General features: G+C 39.7%; 1 protein-coding gene across 5 annotated transcripts in view; it reads left to right on the top strand.

Moving 5' to 3' along the window:
- Gapvd1 (GTPase activating protein and VPS9 domains 1) overlaps window positions 1-19,507 on the top strand; it is a 126,162-nt gene that overhangs the window by 82,979 nt on the left and 23,676 nt on the right. For 2 of the 5 annotated variants that reach the window (XM_012516999.2, XM_012517000.2), the window contains exons 10-18: window positions 2,403-2,576; window positions 4,201-4,341; window positions 5,878-6,012; window positions 7,284-7,403; window positions 9,475-9,552; window positions 9,643-10,013; window positions 13,603-13,690; window positions 14,713-14,793; window positions 18,760-18,882. In XM_012516999.2, the coding sequence (XP_012372453.1) occupies window positions 2,403-2,576; window positions 4,201-4,341; window positions 5,878-6,012; window positions 7,284-7,403; window positions 9,475-9,552; window positions 9,643-10,013; window positions 13,603-13,690; window positions 14,713-14,793; window positions 18,760-18,882 (1,311 nt within the window). The remainder of the gene's footprint in view (window positions 1-2,402; window positions 2,577-4,200; window positions 4,342-5,877; window positions 6,013-7,283; window positions 7,404-9,474; window positions 9,553-9,642; window positions 10,014-13,602; window positions 13,691-14,712; window positions 14,794-18,759; window positions 18,883-19,507) is intronic. The other 3 variants (XM_023701626.1, XM_023701625.1, XM_023701627.1) reach the window with 2 other exon arrangements.

Here is a 19,507-nt window from a genome sequence, read left to right as displayed (position 1 = left end):
CAAAACAAAACAAAACAAAACAGAACAACAAGTATTTACTTGATAATTATCCAGGTTTAAATTACATTAAATAATATGCATTATTTTAAATTCTATAAAATTTATATCTCAACTTTGTAATACTTATAAATACTAAAGACTTAAGGAACTTAGAGTAGGAAAAGTATGTACACAAAAGATGAAAAGTATACAAATATTTTGGTCATCCTGACTGAGAGATACATATGGAAAGCATAGAGAGTGGCTTTCTGGAATCATTTTTTTGCCTCAACACCTGTGGCATTGCATAAGCAGAAGGGGAAATGTTTCATGGTAGGTGAAGAACTGATTTAGTATAAACAGATAAAATAGGTGGGAAAACTACAGCACTTAGTCTTGGGCAGGGAAATGGGGCAAGGGAAGGGGAGAGGGCAGCCTGCATCAGTAACAGCCCAGAAGCAGGTGAAAGGTGTAGTTGATGAGGATGAGGAGCTGAGGGGAACATGCTTGTGCTTCAGGAAGATGAGTACATTCATTTAAAGCTGTTGAGTTTGGGGATGCTTTCTTTTCTAGATTTGAATAGGGAATTGTTATACTTCAGTGTACATGAGAATTACCTGGGAATGTTTTTGTTTTTTTTCTTCTATATTTTAGGAAAGGATCTACAGTGTGTTCAGGGTCACACTACTAGATCAAACTCGTAGTGATTCTCCTGTTTACAGCCTCCCAAGAGCTGGGATTAGAGGCGCGCCACCACACCCAGTCTCAATTACCATGTCGGGGCACCCCGGGGGCAGGGCCAGCACAGCAGGCCCAGAGATCAAACACCTAGCTCCCTGTGCCTGCTTGCAGGGGCTTTAATCCGCTGAGCTATTTGGCCAGCCCTTTCCTGGGAGTGTTTTTTTGTTTTTGTTTTTGTTTTTTTGCGGAACCGGGGATTGAACTTAGATCCTTGTGTTTGCCAGTCAAGCATTTATCCTACTGAGCCATCTCCCTAGCCCCTCTGGGAGTGTTTTTAAAAATTTCATTTACCGTGTTTTATAGAAATCCTTGGTTCAGTTCACTTTTTGGAAAGGAAAAGAATCTTGCCATTGGATTGTATTTAGCTTGAGTAAAAGTATTATTACGTTTTACTGGATAAGTTTATCAATGTATCAGTTAAGATTAAAAACAATGTTACCTCAAGACAAAAGTTTAACCACTTCTTTAGCAAGCCTTCAGGACAATTCTGATGTAGGTAATTGGCAGTCTACATTTTGTGAAGAGCTGAATTAAGAAATGAGTTGATGCTAGTCATGGTGGCTCATGCTTATAATCTAGTATTGTGGGAAGCTGTGGCAAGAAGATGCATATTCTAACCTCTCCTGGGCAGTTTAGCAACTCCACATCACCATGTCTCAACACCATTAAAAATAAAAAAAGACCTGGGATGTAGCCCAGTGCAATGGTGCTTGGTTCAATTCCTGGTATCGGGAGAGTAGGGGTAGCAAGGATGAATTGATGCAAGGCCCTGGGTTCAACCTCTAATATCAAAAGCAAAAATTAAACATGAACTGGGGGAAATTGGTTTACAGGAGGAATGAAAACTCTTAAATGCAGGTACAAGTGTAACTATATATACATGAAGTAAAACACATGTTTATGTTTTTTGAGACAGAGTCTCTCTATGTAGTTCAGGCTAGCTTTGAACTCAGTATGTAGCCCAGGGTTACCTGGGACTCGCAGTGATCCTCCTACGCTTGCAGGAAATTGCAGGTAACTGCTTCTCAATATCTTTGGAAGATTCCTGTTTAATGACTCATGTACCCACTCGGGGAAGAGAGTCAATACTGACTGGGAAACAGAGGTCTCCGAGTGGAAGAAATTGATCCTCCTACCTCAGCCTCCTGGGTGCTCAGGTTACAGCAGTGCACCACCATGTTTATCAGTTAATTGTTATCATGATGATACCGTGCAATAAATGTACAACCCCAAATCCAAGTTTGTTCTCAAGTTTGGGTCACTTGGTTGGTTCTTCTGTTTGCCAGGCAGATGCTTATCCCGCTGAGCTATATCCCCATCCCAACAGTTCTTCTGTTGGGATGCATTTTTTTTTTTTTTTTTTTTTGCAGAACTGGGGATTGAACTCAGACCCTTGCTCTTGCTGGGGAAGCACTTATTCTACTGAGCCATTTCCCCAGCCCCCAGTTCTTCTGTTTGGACTGGTCTCTCTCATACAGCCACAGTTAGCAGTGGTCGGATGGGAAACCCTTCCGAGCTAACAGTGAGGAGTAGGCTGGTAGCTAGCTACCTGTGGGATGGTACTACATGCTTAGTAGTGACAAAATAATGAAATATGTAACTTGAAGTTCAGAGACAGTTTAGAAGTTATGGCTATGCTACCTTTTTTTTTTTTTTAACATGTTGCATTTTGGTTTTGATAGCAACAACACAAGATAATCTTGATGATAAACTAAGAAAATTTGAGATCCGTGATATGATGGGACTAACAGATGATAGGGACATATCAGAAACAGTGAGTGAGACCTGGAGTACAGATGTTTTGGGGAGTGACTTTGATCCTAACATCGATGAAGATCGCTTGCAGGAAATTGCAGGTAACTGCTTCTCAATATCTTTGGAAGATTCCTGTTTAATGACTCATGTACCCACTCGGGGAAGAGAGTCAATACTGACTGGGAAACAGAGGTCTCCGAGTGGAAGAAATTGAATGCTTTTTTAAAAAACTGACATATAGGTAGTACTTTCCTTTTTTAACTTTAACAACCTCCTTTCCCTAAAACAAACAAACAAACAAACAAACAAACAATATTTCAAATTAGCTTCTGGTTAAATCTTAGTTGCAGTGCACAGTATGTGTTCTTAGTTTGTGATTAGCATGTTTTCCTGAGACTAAGTAATTTACTTTTTTTTTTTTTTTTGGTGGAACCAGGGATTGAACTCAGGCCCTTGTGCTTTCCAGGGAAGCGTTTATTCCACTGAGCCATCTCCCTGGCCCCCCAGTAATTTACTTTTAAGGTGAGATTTTTTTTTTTTTTTTTTTTTTTTTTGGTACCAGGGATTAAACTCAGGACCTCGCTCTTGCCAGGCAAGCACTTATTCCACTGAGCTATCTCCCTGGCCCCAAGGTGAGAGTTTTTAAAAGAGAATAGCTGCAAAATCTTTTGAAAAGGGCCGGCAGAATAGCTCAGTGGATTAAGTGCCTGCTTTGGCAAGCTCAAGGACTAGGGTTCAATCCCTGGTCCCATATGTCTGCTGGCCCCGCTCCCTGGGGTACTTTGAGCAGGCATACAAGTCCATGTGTGGTGATGCATGCCTGTAATCCCAGCTCTGGGGAGGCTGAAAACAGGAGGATCACTACGTGTCCAAGCTGCATAGTGAGACCCTGTACCAAATACATAAAATGAAAAAAATCTTTTGAAATAAGATTATATTGAAATTATTTTAAAAAATAATCAGTTCACCTCTGGAAGAATTAATTCTGTTCCATAGGGTTTCCAGGGTTTTTTTTTTTTTTTAATGTCTTTTATTAACTGTAGTTTACTTATACTAAGGATTAACTCTTTAAATATCTAAATTCTGATTCATATAGCCTTGTTCTACCATTTTCATTTTTCTTTTTATGTCAAATAAATAGAAGAGAAAATGATATGAATGCACTGTATCTGTCAGAGAGCTTCAACTGTAGACCCACATGGCTAGTTTTGTTTTTTTTGTTCTCCCACTTACTACCGCCAGCTTTCCTCTCCCCATTATGGTTAGGCAAGAGCTACACATTTTTATTTTATTTATTTATTTTTTACACATTTTTATTTTTAATTCTGTTATTATGTATCTTTTTGGGGGGTTCTTTTTTGTTTTTTGTCATTTTATTTTTTGAGACAGGGTTTCACTAGTTAGTTCAGACGGACCTTGAACTTACTGTGTAACCCAGGCTGTTCTTGAACTCATTGATCCTCCTGCTTCAGCCTCCTGAGTGCTGAGCTCACAGATATGTACCACCACAGCTCTAGAGGAAAGATTTTGTTAGCTTGGTGTGTAACCCTTTCTTCACTATTACTGTTCTCTCCCTCAGGTCTTTTTTTTTTTTTCCCCTGCAGAACCGGGGATTGAACTCAGGCCCTTGTGCTTGCCAGGCAAGCACTTATTCTACTGAACCATCTCCCCAGCCCTTTCTCTCTCAGATCTTTGTTAATGTTTTTCTCCCTGCTGGTGATACAGGTGCAGCTGCAGAGAACATGTTAGGCAGTTTGCTGTGCCTTCCAGGATCAGGGTCAGTGCTCCTTGACCCCTGCACTGGTTCTACCATATCAGAGACAACAAGCGAAGCTTGGAGCGTAGAGGTATTGCCAAGTGACTCAGGTTAGTATCTGTTTTTGCTTTTACATTTACACAGAAGTTTTAAATGTATGATATCCCTCATTTCTGTATTAGACATATCTTGTCAAATGCATATTTGACAAATGAGTTAATCATATTGCTATACATTTCAAATGAAAGAGGGCATTTTTCTATCCATTAAAAAATGCAACAGCCCAGGTGTGATGGCGCACGCCTATAATACTAGTACTCGAGAGGTTGAGGCAAGAGTATCACCATGAGTTCGAGGCCCACCTGGGCTACAAAGTGAGACTAAGGCTAGCCTGAGCTGCATAGTGAGTCTCTGTCTCAAAAAAAAAAAAAAAAAAAATCTTTCTCATTTCTATTAGTTCATTGAAAGGAACAGTTAGTGCTTATATTGTTTGATTGATTTTACATGCCTCTTTCTGGTAATCTGAACTACCATTTTAAAGATAACAAAATACAATATAATAATCATTCTTAATTTCTTATCTTGTTTTGAAATTCTGAATTGTTTCTATTGCTGGTTTCATTTTTAAAAAATGCAACATTGGATAGTATGGACTAAGGTGACTGGTACTTTCTGACTCTCTTCATTTATTTTGGAAGCAATTCTTTGTAACTCATCCTATGGATCAGTGACTTCAGTATCTGTTACAAATTTATCACAACATAAGAGTAGTTGCACAGCTCAAACTGAGTGGTTGCTTACCTGGTGACCATGCTTATGTATCTCAAGGAATAATATGGCTCCTTAAAAGACATTTAATGCATTTTTGAAGTAATTAGAAATAGAGACTATAGCCCTGAGTGTTCTTTTGTATGAGTTTATTATATAAAAAGTGTCTAAAGTTTTTTGTGCTTTCTTATTTTTTCTGATTGTGATGACAAATCTTTGCCTTCAAGTAAATGTTAATTACCATAATGTAAATATAAGTGACTATATATTTGCATTACATTCTGTCTGATTTATTTGGCCTAGCAATAATTAAGTGATCCTGATTTGTGTTTTATGATGTTGTAGTAAATCATTCAAACATGCTAACCTTGTCTGGAGAGAAGTAGATAGTAGGATTAGCTTATCATCTTTGAGTATCCATGGAAGTTGTTTTTTTAGGAAGCAGTTGATTTAATGCTAAATCTATTCTGCATCTGTAATGCTATTCTGTAGCTTTTCGGTTTTGTCCAGTTTACATATTAACCAACAATGTACTTTATAGCTCAGTAGAATAAGTGCTTGCCTGGCAAGCTGAAAGGCCTGAGTTCAATCCCCAGTTCTAGAAAAAACCAAACCAAAACAAAACAATATTCTTTATGAGATTAGTGATCTAAAAAACTTCATCTTCACATAACACGCTTGCTTATATTGCATTGAACCGACAACGTAACTTCTGTAACACTTGATCTAAGTCACTGTGCTAACTGACCTAGACTTAGAATTCTGTATACACTGACTTTATTCATATCTTGATACCTTTGTTTATCTGGGATGTAAAAAGCGGAAATCGTAGCATGTTAGCAGAGCCACTAATGTGAGTCCTCTTAATTTCTGTGTAGAGGCCCCAGACCTAAAACAGGAGGAGCGCCTGCAAGAGCTGGAGAGTTGTTCTGGACTGGGCAGCACGTCTGATGATACCGATGTCAGGGAGGTCAGTTCCCGCCCCAGCACACCAGGCCTCAGTGTTGTGTCGGGTATGTCTTGTTTTAAGGGGTAACAACTGAAATTGTTACTGGAATTGAAAGTGTTTCCCTTCTTTTCCTTTATAAAGTTGGTGTTAAAGTGATATGTTTTATTTCAGGTGAAAGATTTATAAGATCTAGGGGCTGGGGAGATGGCTCAGTGGGATAAGCACTTCCCTGGCAAGTGCAAGGGTCTGAGTTCAATCCCCAATTCTGCCCCCCCCCAAAAAAAAAGATTTATACGATCTGAAGAGAAACCAGTGTATAGATGTGTTTTATTTCAGAGCTTAATAGTTTTCAGGAAACAAAATTATTTCTATGACATCTTAAATATTTGAGAAAATGTATGGCCTTTAAAGCCTGCTGATATAATCAATAAACAGTTTCTACACAACTCTATTAGAGATAGCCTCTGCTACAGTTTTTAATTATCACGTGACAAACAGGCATGGTGACACATGCTGGTCATCTTAGCACTCGGGAGGCTGAGGCAGGAGGATCACTGTGAGTTTTGAGGCTCGCCTGGGATATATAAGCAAATTCAAGGCCAGCCTGAACTCCATAGTGAGCCCTTGTCTCAGTCCTCCCATCCCCCCAAAAAAAATCACACAGCAAGTATGGCTTTATTGTATAAAGCAAAGTAAATGTGAGGTGTGAGTAAAACCAAATATAGTGTGTGTTTAAATTTGAAACATTTCTTTCTGTGCATTTGACAGGTATGCCTAATATCCAGCCCCATTTTATCAGACAATTTGAGGACCAGTTTGATGGCAGTAGGGGCAGGCTTGGTTATTTGGTTATTAGGATTTGGGGGAAGAACCAGAACTTGCACAGTGCCAGTGAAGAAGGTAGTTGAGGATCCACCATGTTTTATGAGCCTATCTTTTTACTGGATGGCATTTGGCAGCAGCATTCACTGAGTGATCATTAAAATGACACTGAGGATAGAGGGCTTTGGGAACTGCTTTACAATATGGCATGAATGATGGGATAGGTGTATTTGAAGCAAAGGGGAGTATTTTTGAGGGCAATGAATGACAGTGTATCTTGTACTGTAGTAAATTTTTAAAATGTAAACATTCACCATATGTTTGATTACCCCTTATGTATTTGGGCAATGATATGATAAAGGATATAATACTAAACAGCTGACACATAGCCATATGTAGGATGTATAAAATTTAAAAAAGTTTAAGTTTTTCTAAAAATAGCATACTTTTTGTGTGGTTATTTTATTCTTGCTGTTTATTTTTTTGTTGTTGTTGTTTTATTTTGTTTTAAAGGCATAAGTGCGACCTCTGAGGATATTCCAAATAAGATTGAAGACTTGAGATCTGAGTGTAGCTCTGATTTTGGGGGTAAAGATTCTGTCACTAGTCCAGATATGGATGAAATAACTCATGGTAAGAAGGGGAAGGAAAAATGGCTTTTGAGTATGTTCACATCTATGTTTGAAACTGGTCCTCTCTTTGAGACAGAGTCAGTCTGTGTAGTTCAGGCTGGTCTTGAACTCACTATGCCTTACACAGTTACACAGTTGAAAGAAGGGTATTTTCTTTTTTTCAGTGCTGAGGATCAAACCCCCAGGACCTTACAGAGTGCTTGCCACTGAGCTATAATCTCAACATGGGATGGTATATTAAGGACTTTTTTTTTTTTTGTATTTTAGGGAAGGGTCTACAGGGTGTTCAATGTCTCACTACTAGATTGGACTCATAGTGATCTGCCTGTTTACAGCCTCCCAAGAGCTGGGATTACAGGTGTGCACCACCATGCCTAGTCTCAGTTGCCGTCTCAGCGTGCCCTGGGGGTGGGGCCGGCGTGTTAGGCCCGGGGATCCAACCCCAGCCCCTGTGCCTGCTTGCAGATGCTTTAATCTGCTGAGCTATTTGGCTGGCCCGATTATTTAAAATTATATTTAGTACGGGGTCAATAGGTCCCGCTACATAGATCTGACTGATAGTGATCCTCCTGTCATCAGCCTCCCAAGAGCTGGGATTACTGGTGGGCGTCATCATGACCACTCAGTCACCCTGTCAGCGTCTCAGTGTGCCCCGGGGATGGGTCCAGCATGGCATGCCGGGGATCCAGCCCAGTGGCTGCACCTGCCAAAACAGGTGTTTTAATCTGCTGAGCTTTCTGGCCAGCCCTAAGGATAATTATTTTATGATTATCCACCAAGTCTTCACACATAGGGCTGTTTTTTTTGAGACAGAATTCCATATAGCCCAGGCTGGCCTTGGACTCACAGCAGTCCTCCTGCCTGAGTCACCCAATTGCTGGGATTACAGGCATACACCACCGTGGCAGGCCAGATTTTCTTTCTAAACTACAACCCAAACAACATACTGCAACTCAGTGAGCACAGAAGCAGCTGCAAGAGTTAGGCTGTGTTTCTTAAATCATGTGTTAAAGAATTTGCAAATTATAGACATGGCCACTGTTTGTAATTTTTTAATTTTGGAAAATAAAGTTATTTCTCGTCTAAAAAAGTTATTACCATTTAATGGGTATATTTAAGTGAATTAATGTTTCAGCTACTTTTTCTGTTTTAATTTCTATAGCCTTATTTATTTTTTATTTTTTAATTTTTTGGCAGAACTGGGGATTGAACTCAGGCCCTTGTGCTTGCCAGGCAAGTACTTATTCTACTGAGCCACCTCCCTCGCCCTCAAAAGTGTTTTATAGTTTTATTTTTTAAAATTATTATTATTATTATTATTATTATTATTTCTTTTTTTTGGCGGAACTAGGGATTGAACTCAGGTTCTTGCGCTTGCCAGGGAAGCGCTTATTCCACTGAGCCGTCTCCCCGGCCCCCCGTTTTAATTTCTAATACAGTAAATATTAATAGATCATTGAAAGCTTTTACATCAGTAGTTTTTAAGGATATGAAAAGTTCTGAGATCAGAATTTTGAGGGCTGGGGAGATAGCTCAGTAGAATAAGCCCTTGCCTGGCAAACACAAGGGCCTGACTTCAAGCCCCAGTTCCGCTATGCTCTGAGACTGCGATTGAGACTGGGTGTGGTGGTGCGTACCTGTAATCCCAGTGCTTGGGAAGCTGAAAAACAAGAAGGATTATTATGAGTCCTATCTGTGTAGTGAGACCCTGTAGACCCTGTTCTAAATACATTAAAAAAAAAGAATTTTGAGAATCAGTGTAGGTAACCATAATGTAGTTTGGTCATAAGAAACACTAAACATTGTGGGCTTAGTAGTAGATTACTTGCCTCCCATGTGTGTAGCCTTGAATTTGATTCCCTGCACCACATACCACATATACGAAGCAAAGATAGTGATAGGCATGTGGATGTAGACCCCTTGAATATGATGAAAATCCATATGTGACGATAACAATGTGAAACAAAACTGTTGACAAGCATTAGATGACCCGCCCACTGCCCACCCCCACTCCCACATGTGTGCTCTGGCTGAATTCTGGCTTCATCTTAGTGCTTTCCCTCTTATTTTAGGTGCCCATCAGCTGACTTCCCCTCCTTCTCAGTCAGAGTCTCTGCTGGCCATGTTTGATCCACTGTCTTCACATGAAGGTAAGCTAATGAAATAGGAAAAACCAGATCCTTTGTTAATGCATTTGTGGTGGGGTGTTTCAGCTACAATGCTTTCTCTATGTGTTGCAGGGGCTTCTGCTGTGGTAAGGCCAAAGGTTCACTATGCCAGACCTTCACATCCACCTCCAGACCCTCCAATCCTGGAAGGAGCAGTGGGAGGCAATGAGGCTAGGTTGCCCAACTTCGGTTCCCATGTTTTAACTCCAGCTGAAATGGAAGCATTCAAGCAGAGGCATTCTTACCCTGAGAGACTGGTACGCAGTAGGAGCTCAGATATAGTATCTTCTGTCCGGCGGCCCATGAGTGACCCCAGCTGGAACCGACGTCCAGGGACTGAAGAGCGAGAGCTCCCTCCGGCTGCAGCCATTGGTGCTACTTCTTTGGTGGCTGCACCTCACTCATCATCTTCATCTCCTAGTAAAGACTCCTCAAGAGGAGAGGTAGGGGACCCAGGCCATGTAGAATTTGCTTAGTGTTCTGTCTGCTAGGGTGGATGTCAGAATTAAACATGTGCTATGTAAATCCAGGATTAGTGATGGACTATAGTCCTGACTAAAGGTGATCTGTCAGTCTAGTGTGTCCACCACCATAATCATTAGGAAACTTTTGTAATAATTTTATTATATGTATCTGTATATCTGTATGACTTTTTTTTTTAAAGGAAGGCTCTCACTCTGTAGTTCAGGCTGATCTTGAACTCATCATCACCATGTAGCTCAGGCTGGCCTCAGATTTCATGCCTGTCTATATGACACATTTATTTATTTATTTATTTATTTATTTATTTATTTATTTGGGCAGAACCAGGGATTGAACTCAGGCCCTTCACTTACTCTACTGAGCCATCTCCCCAGCCCAACACTTTTAAAATTTGCCTCCAGGCAGCTGGGCATGGTGGCATACACCTGTAATCCCAGTAATCAAGAGGCTGAGGCAGAAAGATTGCTGCCAGTTTGAGACCAGCCTGGGCTACATAGTGAGTTTGAGAGCAGCCTGGACTACATACTGAGACCCTGTCTCAACAAAAACTTACCTCTAAGCAATTTTTTATTTAACTGACTCCTGCACTGGAGATTGAATTTAGTGCTTTTGCATTGGACCTATATTCTCAACCTTTAATTTTTTTTTTTTTTTTCTTAATACTGAGATGGTTGTTGGCAAGTTACTAACTTGCCCAGGCTTGGTTCAAACTTGCAATCATACTGCTCCCCAAGTACTGGGTTTATAGGTTTGAGCTAGTATACATAGCTTTATTTACATTTAAAATTCACATCTAGCCCTCTGAGATGGTTAGAGGAGGTGTTATTTTTTTTTATTTTGAAAGTTATAAAGTTACCAAGAAAATTGGAAGTATAATAGAAAAACACTTCTTACCCATTTGAGTGTAAATTGCCATCCTGATGCTGTCTCCCTCACCTCTTACAACTTTGTTGTGAGTTTTCTACAAGCCAGTGTATTCTCTGAGCCTTCTTTAGAAAACCATCAACATCAGGAGAGGAGAGTGATACGTCAGTACCTTCCACTTCTCGCCCTAGTCATCTGTGCACAGTTGTCCGTAATAGTTCAGTTTCTGGTGAAAGGACTCCACACAGAATCCATGTTGTTTTCAGTTGTCATGTCTTCTTAGTCTCTTTCAGTCCACAACCATTCTTCACTTTTTACTTGACTTTTATGACCTTGACACTCTAGAATATGTCTTCAGTTCGGGTTTGTTGATTTCCTGTGATAAGATTTAGGTTATCCATCTTTGGTGGGATTTTACTGAATGACACTGTGTTCTTTTCATTAAATCCTACCAATACCACAGCTTTAATTTGTCTCATTACTGTGATGTTCATTTGATGAACATAGTGTCTGCTAGGCTCCACCACTGGAAAATTATTCTTTTTCCTTTTGTTAGCAAGTATTTTTATTAACACTTATTAATATATAGAAATACTTTGAAAATATATAACTGTCCTGTTCTTCCTCAAATTTTACAGGACCAGTGCTCAAGATCCCAGAGCTATGGAGCCAGGCACTTCCTAAATTTTAAACTTTACCTCCTTACTCATTTTATCTGTGGTCTCCTGGTTTCTCTTTTACTCAATGGGTTAGTTACTCTGGTTTGACGTGAAACTCCATTGTCTCTGATCTGGCCAGTAGGAGCCCTATCAAACTGCCTTTTGGATTCTTTAGATGCCGCTATGCTTCTTTGAACATTTCTCTGCTTCTTGGCATAAGATGTTATAAGATTATGTCATACTTTGTCTGCTGTAGTCCTAGAATCAGACATTTCTCCAAGGAGCCCTAGTTCCTTTTAGTGAGCAGTACCTTTTAGAAATTGAGATGAATCAGCACTCATTACTGTAGCTGTGTTGCTGTTCTTGGAACCTTTTGGTGAACAGAACTTGGAAGTATGTGCATATATGGGTGTGTATATATTTACCTGTGTGTTCATTTCTATGTCTTTCTTTTTCTGTAGGTAGAACTATGAGCTCACACTGATGTTTTCAGCCTAGGAACAAGAGTTATTTTTAATTTATGTATTTGGCACAGGTTCTGACTACACAGATTGGACTCGCAGTGATCCTCCTGTTTTTAGCCTCCCTAGTGCTGGGAGTACAGGCATGTGCCACCATGCCCGTACTCTGTCGCCAGCCCCGAGCGCCTCCCAGGCCTAGGGCCAGTGCAGCATGCAGGACTAGGGATCAAACCCTGGTCTCTGCACTTGCCAAAGCAGGTGTTTAGTCTAGTAAGCCAAGAGTTTGTTTTGTCCTTTCCCCCTTTCCATACTTGTGATTCCTTCCTCCAATAGTGAGAACCTTGCTTTTAGTGTTCCTCATGCATGTACTCACCCAGTTAAGGATCTGTGTATGATCAGTTTCGCAGCCCTATTGTTATTACTGGCACAGAGGCCCCCACTTAGGGTCTAATTGTCCCTTTACGTGGGTTTTTTTTTTGTTTTTTTTTTAATTTATTTTTTTGGCCAAACTGGGGATTGAACTCAGGCCCTTGCACTTACTTGCCAGGCAAGCGCTTATACTACTGAACTATCTCCCCAACCCCTATATTTTTTAAAGATTTAATTATTTATTTACTTAGCTATTTATTTGGTGCAGGATCTAACTATGCAGTTCAGACTCATAGTGATCCTCCTGTCTCAGCATTATAGGTGCTGGGAGTACATGTGTTCACCACCATGCCTGGTTTCAGTGGCCAGCACATGGTGCTCAATTCCAGGGTTGGCTTGGTACTGGGGATTGCCAGGCAGGCGCTTAGACCACCAAACTATCTCCCTAGCCCTAGAGATTATATTTTTAATCTGAGTTTTCTAGATAAAAAGTTAAATTTCTGAGATTTTTTTTTTACAACTTGATAAGTTAAAAGTTACAGTCTCTGTGGCATAATGGAGTTGATGATGACTGGATACTGCAATCATGTTGAAAACCTTTGCTATCTGCCAGGTCTGGGTTTGAATCTCAACTGTGCCACATATAGGCTGCATAGTTTGGGGAAGATGGGTAGAGAACTTTAATTTGGTTGATTTTTCTTATCTCTGAAAATGGCTTAATAGCAAGATCTACCTCCTACTACTTTAAGAATTATATGAAATATGGATATCTTTATGCTGAACACTTGGCACACAGTAGACACTCTGTTTTGTTATGAATTCACTACTATCTCTAGAATTTATTTGCACTCCATTTATCCCATGTTTTGTTTATGCATATTTTGTTTTGTTTGTGCTATGCATGGAACCCAGAGCCTCGCACATGCTAGACACCTAACTTTACCAGTGAATTACATCTCTATCCCCTTCATAAATATTTTTGATAGCTTCCTCTATACCAGGATCTGTTTTAAGCTTTTGGTTTACCAACAGTAAGAAATGTAGTCTGATGCTTGAAAGGAATACTCCACTGTTTCTCAAGCTGCCTGCCTGAAGGCAAATAAAACTGGTGTTTGTTTCACAGACTTAATGAAATCCTTTTCATATAATTTATCTTGCGTCTCAACTCCAAATAAAGCATCAAACTTTTTCTACAGACTGAAGATCGCAAAGATAGCGATGATGAGAAATCAGACAGGAACAGACCTTGGTGGAGAAAACGTTTTGTTTCAGCCATGCCTAAAGGTAATTTTATAAAATTTTGGAATGCCATCTTAGCAAGAAGCAGCAAAGCCCCACAATCTCTTTCAAAGAGCCAATATCTCAACTGCTCTGTGAGGCTTCTGGCTTTGGTTTCTACTGTTTTCACAGAGTGTAGCAAATGGTTCACTCTGACGACTGCTAAGGCAGAGCTTTAGAAATGTTCTTGTTCTTTGCAGGAATTAGTAGCAGTTCAAAAACGGAAGTCATCGTGCTAGTCACTGTCGTTTAAATATCATACACCATTCAAGTTAAACATACAGTACTTTTGACACATGCATTGGTTATTATAGGAAAAGAGGATGCTGTTGATAATTTAACATTGAAAATTCATCATTTGTGCAATAAGCTTAAGCTTTTATGTCTATGTTCATTGTACATGTTTACACCCTAAGTATTAGTGTTTATTTTGGAAGGTAGTTGTATAAAATCACTTGCTCTTTTGGTATAGCCGGGTATCATTTGAATTGGTGAAAAAGCCTCTCATGCTAGAGGAGAAATCATCCAAAAGCTAGGACCTCTTCCACAGGTCTCCCACAGTGCTGCAGCACCCAGGTACTGAGGAGAGCTGCTTTCCTGCTGCACTCAATGCTGTGCGATAGGGAGAAGAGAATGAGGCAGGACTTTCTTTTCTTTTCCTTTTTTTTCTTTCTTTTTTTTGTATTGAAAAGGGCTCTTGCTACACAGATCAGACTGGCCTCTAAATCATGATCTTTGAGGCAGGAGTTTTGAATGTGCTGTTTGAGGTGAAGAGGTGGTAGTTTTGATTTGGTCCCAGTGAATCCCTGTTAAGTCATTCTTCCTATGGCAGATGACTGCAAAGCAGATTGAGAGTTTCTTTAAGAATCTTTCAGTGCTATATTAAGAACAATTATCAGTCAACACTTGGGATTTCTTAGCTTTTAAATTTTTCAGCCTCCTTCCACTTAGAAATGTTGGCACACCAGTTAACTTCCAAGTAGTGCAGTATGTTATATATCACACTACTGACTTTATTTAATTTCCAGCTCCTATACCATTTAGAAAGAAAGAAAAACAAGAAAAAGACAAAGATGATCTGGGGCCTGACAGATTCTCAACACTCACAGGTTTGTAGACCCATGGACTTCCTGGCTCCTTCATTCCCAGAGCACATATTTCATAACACTTTTTCTTGGGTACCATAAGCGTTGCCTTTTAGAAGAGTGTGTCTGTGTGTGTACAGTGGGGAGTATGTGGCTTCCAGCTGGTGGCCGCAGCGACTCTCAGTGTGCTCTTCCTGCTGACTGTCACCACCATCATCACCCTCATGGTCATAACTTCCGTTTATGACGAGGCCCTGACTTGGAGCCTCTAGGCAAACCTTGCAACTCTCCAGCTGGTGGGATGATGACACAGTGCCTGTGGGAGAGTGTGGTCATGGTTTTAGTGCTGTGCATGCCATATCTTTGAATCATTGGTTGAACAGTTTTCTCTAACACTTACCATAGAATTCTAAATTTGTTTTCATCTATAGTTTTTGTTTATTCAGGGTCATAATGAAATCATTTTACCTGATCATTTACTTTTTTTCACAATAAAGTGTTCAAACAATGTTGTACATGCCAATTATTATAATAAAAGTTTTATAAACTTTACTAATTTCTTACAGCTTGAACTGTTATAACATTGCTGGCTGACCCAAGGAAAATACAGCCAGGGATTAGGGCCTTCCCTTAGGGGTTAAGTCTTCCCTTGCTGCATGATGAGCAAGTGCCTTCAAAGGAGAGAGTTTGAAAGGTGTCAATGGTCCAGCTTTTGATGTCTTGTATTGGTGCTTACATGCTGTAGTGCGGTTGGAGGGAGGTTTGCTTTGCACTCCCTTTCTTCATATTTTAACTATAAAGTATCCTACTAGGCTACATAAGGATTTTAATTAAAAATGAATTAAAACATTAATAAAAATTAATAAATACTGGGCCAGCCAAATAGCTCAGCGGATTAAAGTGCCTGCAAGCAGGTACAGGGCCCGGGGGGTTCGATCCCCAGGCCTGCCATGCAGTTGAGGCTGGGCGTGGTGGCCTGCACCTGTAATCCCGGCTCTTGGCAGACTGTAAACAGGCAGATCACTATGAGTTGGATCTAGTAGTGAGACCCTGAACACCCTGTAGACAGACCCGTCCCTAAAATTAAAAAAAAAAAAAGAATAAATAATCATTTTCAAAGAGTCAGCATGGTGAAGGTACATTCTATTTTAATGCGTATTTCCAACATCTAGTTGAATATATTTAGGTCTCCATGTCCTGATCTAGCTGTTTATATTTTGGTGTATTTCCGTGTTTCAGCGTATATATCCATGCTCTGTTTGATATGGTGACTTCCCTGGAATTAAGGCTTTCAAACAGCAGAGATGTGTGTAAGGCTGCACTTCTGGTAGGAGCAGCATAGCGTGCCCTGATATTCAGTCAGCAAATACTTGTTGACCATCTGACTCCTGCCAGGCACAGTGTTAAGTATTGTTGGTACTAATCAGATCACTAATTGAAATCACACATGACCTCCGTTTGTCAGGACTTTCTAGTCTGGTTGGGGAAGAGCTGGCAACGCCTTGTGTCTTTGGCAAGGTATTTGTGTTCCTTTCTGTACTTTTCAGACCTTCTGTTAGAGGAGCACCAGCATATACAAATTGAATTACTCTGGGTGAAATTACTTTGTATGTAAAATGAGCAACTGTGGAGAAATTATAGATTATTAAGTGTTTGGGCACAATGTTCCTGATTTTTGAAGCTGAGAGTAGAACCTGAATAGCTTTTTTATAAAACAATTGGGTTTCTTTGGGTATGGTTCAAGCAGTTAAGCTTCTCTACAGGTGCAGAAACACATCCTCAATGCTAATTAGTAATCCACTGAAAGTTTTTAAATTATTCTAAAATGTTATGAAAGGACATTTCCTAACAGTCTGGCTGTAATCCTACCACCCCAACTATTACAGTTTCCTTGTTTTCTCTCAGTCTTTTTCCATATTTGTATATGGTGGCGATTTTCTGACCAAATTAGATGATGTTTATAACTTTGTATTCTTTTTTGTTGTTGTTGTTGTTTTTGATTCTGAGTGGTACTGGGGATTAAACCAAGGGCCTGGTGCATATACACCCCAAGTGCTTTTTATTTTGAGACAGGTTCTTGTTAGGTTGTCCAAACTGGCCTCAAAGTTGCAATCCTTTTGCCTCAACCTCCCAAGTAGCTGGGATTATAAGTAAGTGTATGCCACCATACCTAACATTTTGCATTTGTGTTCTTCTGTTACCATGTTCTTTTATAAAGCTCTCCAAATTTCTACTAGATGTAGATGGCTTTTAAGTCATTTCCTGTTGCCTGTAACCTGGTTCAACTACAGAATAAATTTATTATTGGGTATTCAAATGTTTTCTATTTTTTCATAAGAAAATAGTGTTCACAGTTTTATGTATATAGCATTTTGTTTTAATTATTTTTCTGAGATAAATTAAGAGTAATGTCAGTTGGAATTATTAATACATAGTATTATGGTTCAGCATGTTTAGCCAAATTATATTGTCCCCTTTTTAGAGCCCTCATTAACACTTAAAATCGATAATCAAAAAAGTACTTCCCCTCCAAAATAAGATCCTGTAATAATAGAGGTTTTTGTCTATTAACATTTGGAAAAAGATCAGTTTGTAGCAGGAATGCCTTATCATTAATTTGAATAGTTTTAACAAAAATCTTAAATTACTTAGAAAATATAGTTTTACAGAGACATGAATGCCAAATGCCAGTTTCATGAAAACAAAAAGCCTGTGGGCATACTGCTTCATTTCTCTGTACCTTGATTTGCTCTGCTGTAAAATGAGTCAGTAGTATCTCTGTAATGTTATTTGATGATTGAAACAGTCCATGAAAGGTGCTTAGCACAGTTCCTGGCATGTGGTAGATGCTCGATAAATGTTGATGTGATTTTATTATGTTTTTAAAAATTAGATTCTGCCAGATTGTAAACTTCTTGGTAACCTACTAGCCTAGCTGTATGCCAGTTTATGCTTCTCCAGTCAACTGTTTTGTCCTGTAAGCCTGTTGTGTTTCTCTGCTTGGACAGCCCAGTTAAATTAATAACTACTATGTTGACTTGAAGATGATTTTTTTTTTTTTCAGTACCAGGGATTGAACTCAGGATCTTGTGCTTGCTAGGCAAGCGCTTATTCTACTGAGCTATCTCCTTGGCCATTTTTGTTTTTTGAGACAGTTTTATGCTATATATCCAGGCTGGCCTTGAACTAACTATGTAATACAGGCTGGATTCCAAATCATGACAGTTCTTCTGCCTCAGCCTCCCAAGTGCTGGGGTTATAGGCAAGCTCTCCTGGCCAGGATAACATTTTTGTTGTGCTGATTCTGTTGATGGGATAACAGTCCTGTCAATAAACACCTGCATTGTAGTTGTGGTACCTTTTTTCTTTGTGCTGCAGCTCCCATTCCAGCACCCCTAGAAGCCAAGATTCTCTAGGAATACTTCTGACCTTTTGACCTTTGCATGCACAAAAGCACTCTGTCCTGGCAGTTGCTCTGTCATGGTGAGATCTATCTGCAACCTTTGTTTGTTGTATAGAGAAGGATTTATGAAGAAAGGCGTTTATTTTTTTCATCGAAAAAAGGGCTTAAATCTAAGTTTGTATAGTTATTTTTCTCTTCAGCATGGAGATGTTTGATTAAATGAAGTCTGCATATAAAAATGCATTGTCGGAAATTCTGTTGGCATGAATTGCTAGTAACTGACTTGAGCGTAAGCCTTTAGAAGTCTGTCATGCATTCATTCTGCAGTGAACTTTGACACTGTTATGCAAAATTCTGGTGATGATGAGAAGGTGGAACAACTCCTCCTAACTTCCTGCTTTGGCAAAACTTGTAGACCTAGATGCGGGATGAATAGGCAGCTGCATGGTGCCTCTTAACATTGAGATATGTGCTCTTTGTAAATCTCACCTCCTAATCTGCCTTCGGGATTATGCTACTGGTGTCATACTAACATCAAGGTTGGCACCTAGCCAGGAAGCTGATTCTCTCTTTTCTTTCCCCTGCAGATGATCCCAGCCCTAGGGTCAGTGCTCAAGCTCAGGTCGCTGAGGATATTCTGGACAAATACCGGAATGCCATTAAAAGAACCAGCCCCAGTGAAGGAGCAATGGCAAATTATGAAAGTGCAGGTGATCATCATGCTAAAGATTTGAATAGTAACTTTTTTATTATAGTGCTAAAGGTAATCTGAATTTAAGTGCCTTTAAAAAGGAAAAAAAGGCTATGAGAATCAGTATATTAGTTCAAAATTATAGACTTTCTAACCAAATTAGGTTGAAATAATGTTTCTCCCACAAAGTGCAGGCACCGTCAGATGTTCTGGTGCTATAGGGCTGTCATCTTGGAAGTCTGGAGTGGGCCAGCAGAAACTGTGCTCTTTTGTCCTCAGAATTATAATTTTATCTAGTTATATACTCTGGACATAGCACAAGCAGGAGACTTAGGATGGGTTATCCATTGTTGTTTGGTACTTAATATTGGTTTGGTTTGGTTTTTTTGAGACAGGATCTTGCTATGCAATTCAGGCTGGTACCCATCCTGCCTCAGCATCCCAAGTGCTGGGATTACAGGCATGAGCCATCAACCCTGGCTTGGTTTTTAGAGGGTGTTTTGTTTTGGTTTTGGGTACTGGGAATCAAACTCAGGGCTTTGTGCTTGCCGGGCAGGGCTCAGTGGTACTTAGTTTTAAAGGATTATATTTGTCTTATAGTGGAATACCAAGTAGCTACTAGAAAATTATGGTATGGTCCTCAA

Source organism: Octodon degus, unplaced genomic scaffold (genome assembly GCF_000260255.1).
Source record: "Octodon degus isolate 3935 unplaced genomic scaffold, OctDeg1.0 scaffold00138, whole genome shotgun sequence".
In the NCBI taxonomy this organism is placed as follows: Eukaryota; Metazoa; Chordata; class Mammalia; order Rodentia; family Octodontidae; genus Octodon; species Octodon degus.
Note: the sequence above shows the minus strand (reverse complement) of the source record. Positions and strands in the feature narration are given on the sequence as shown.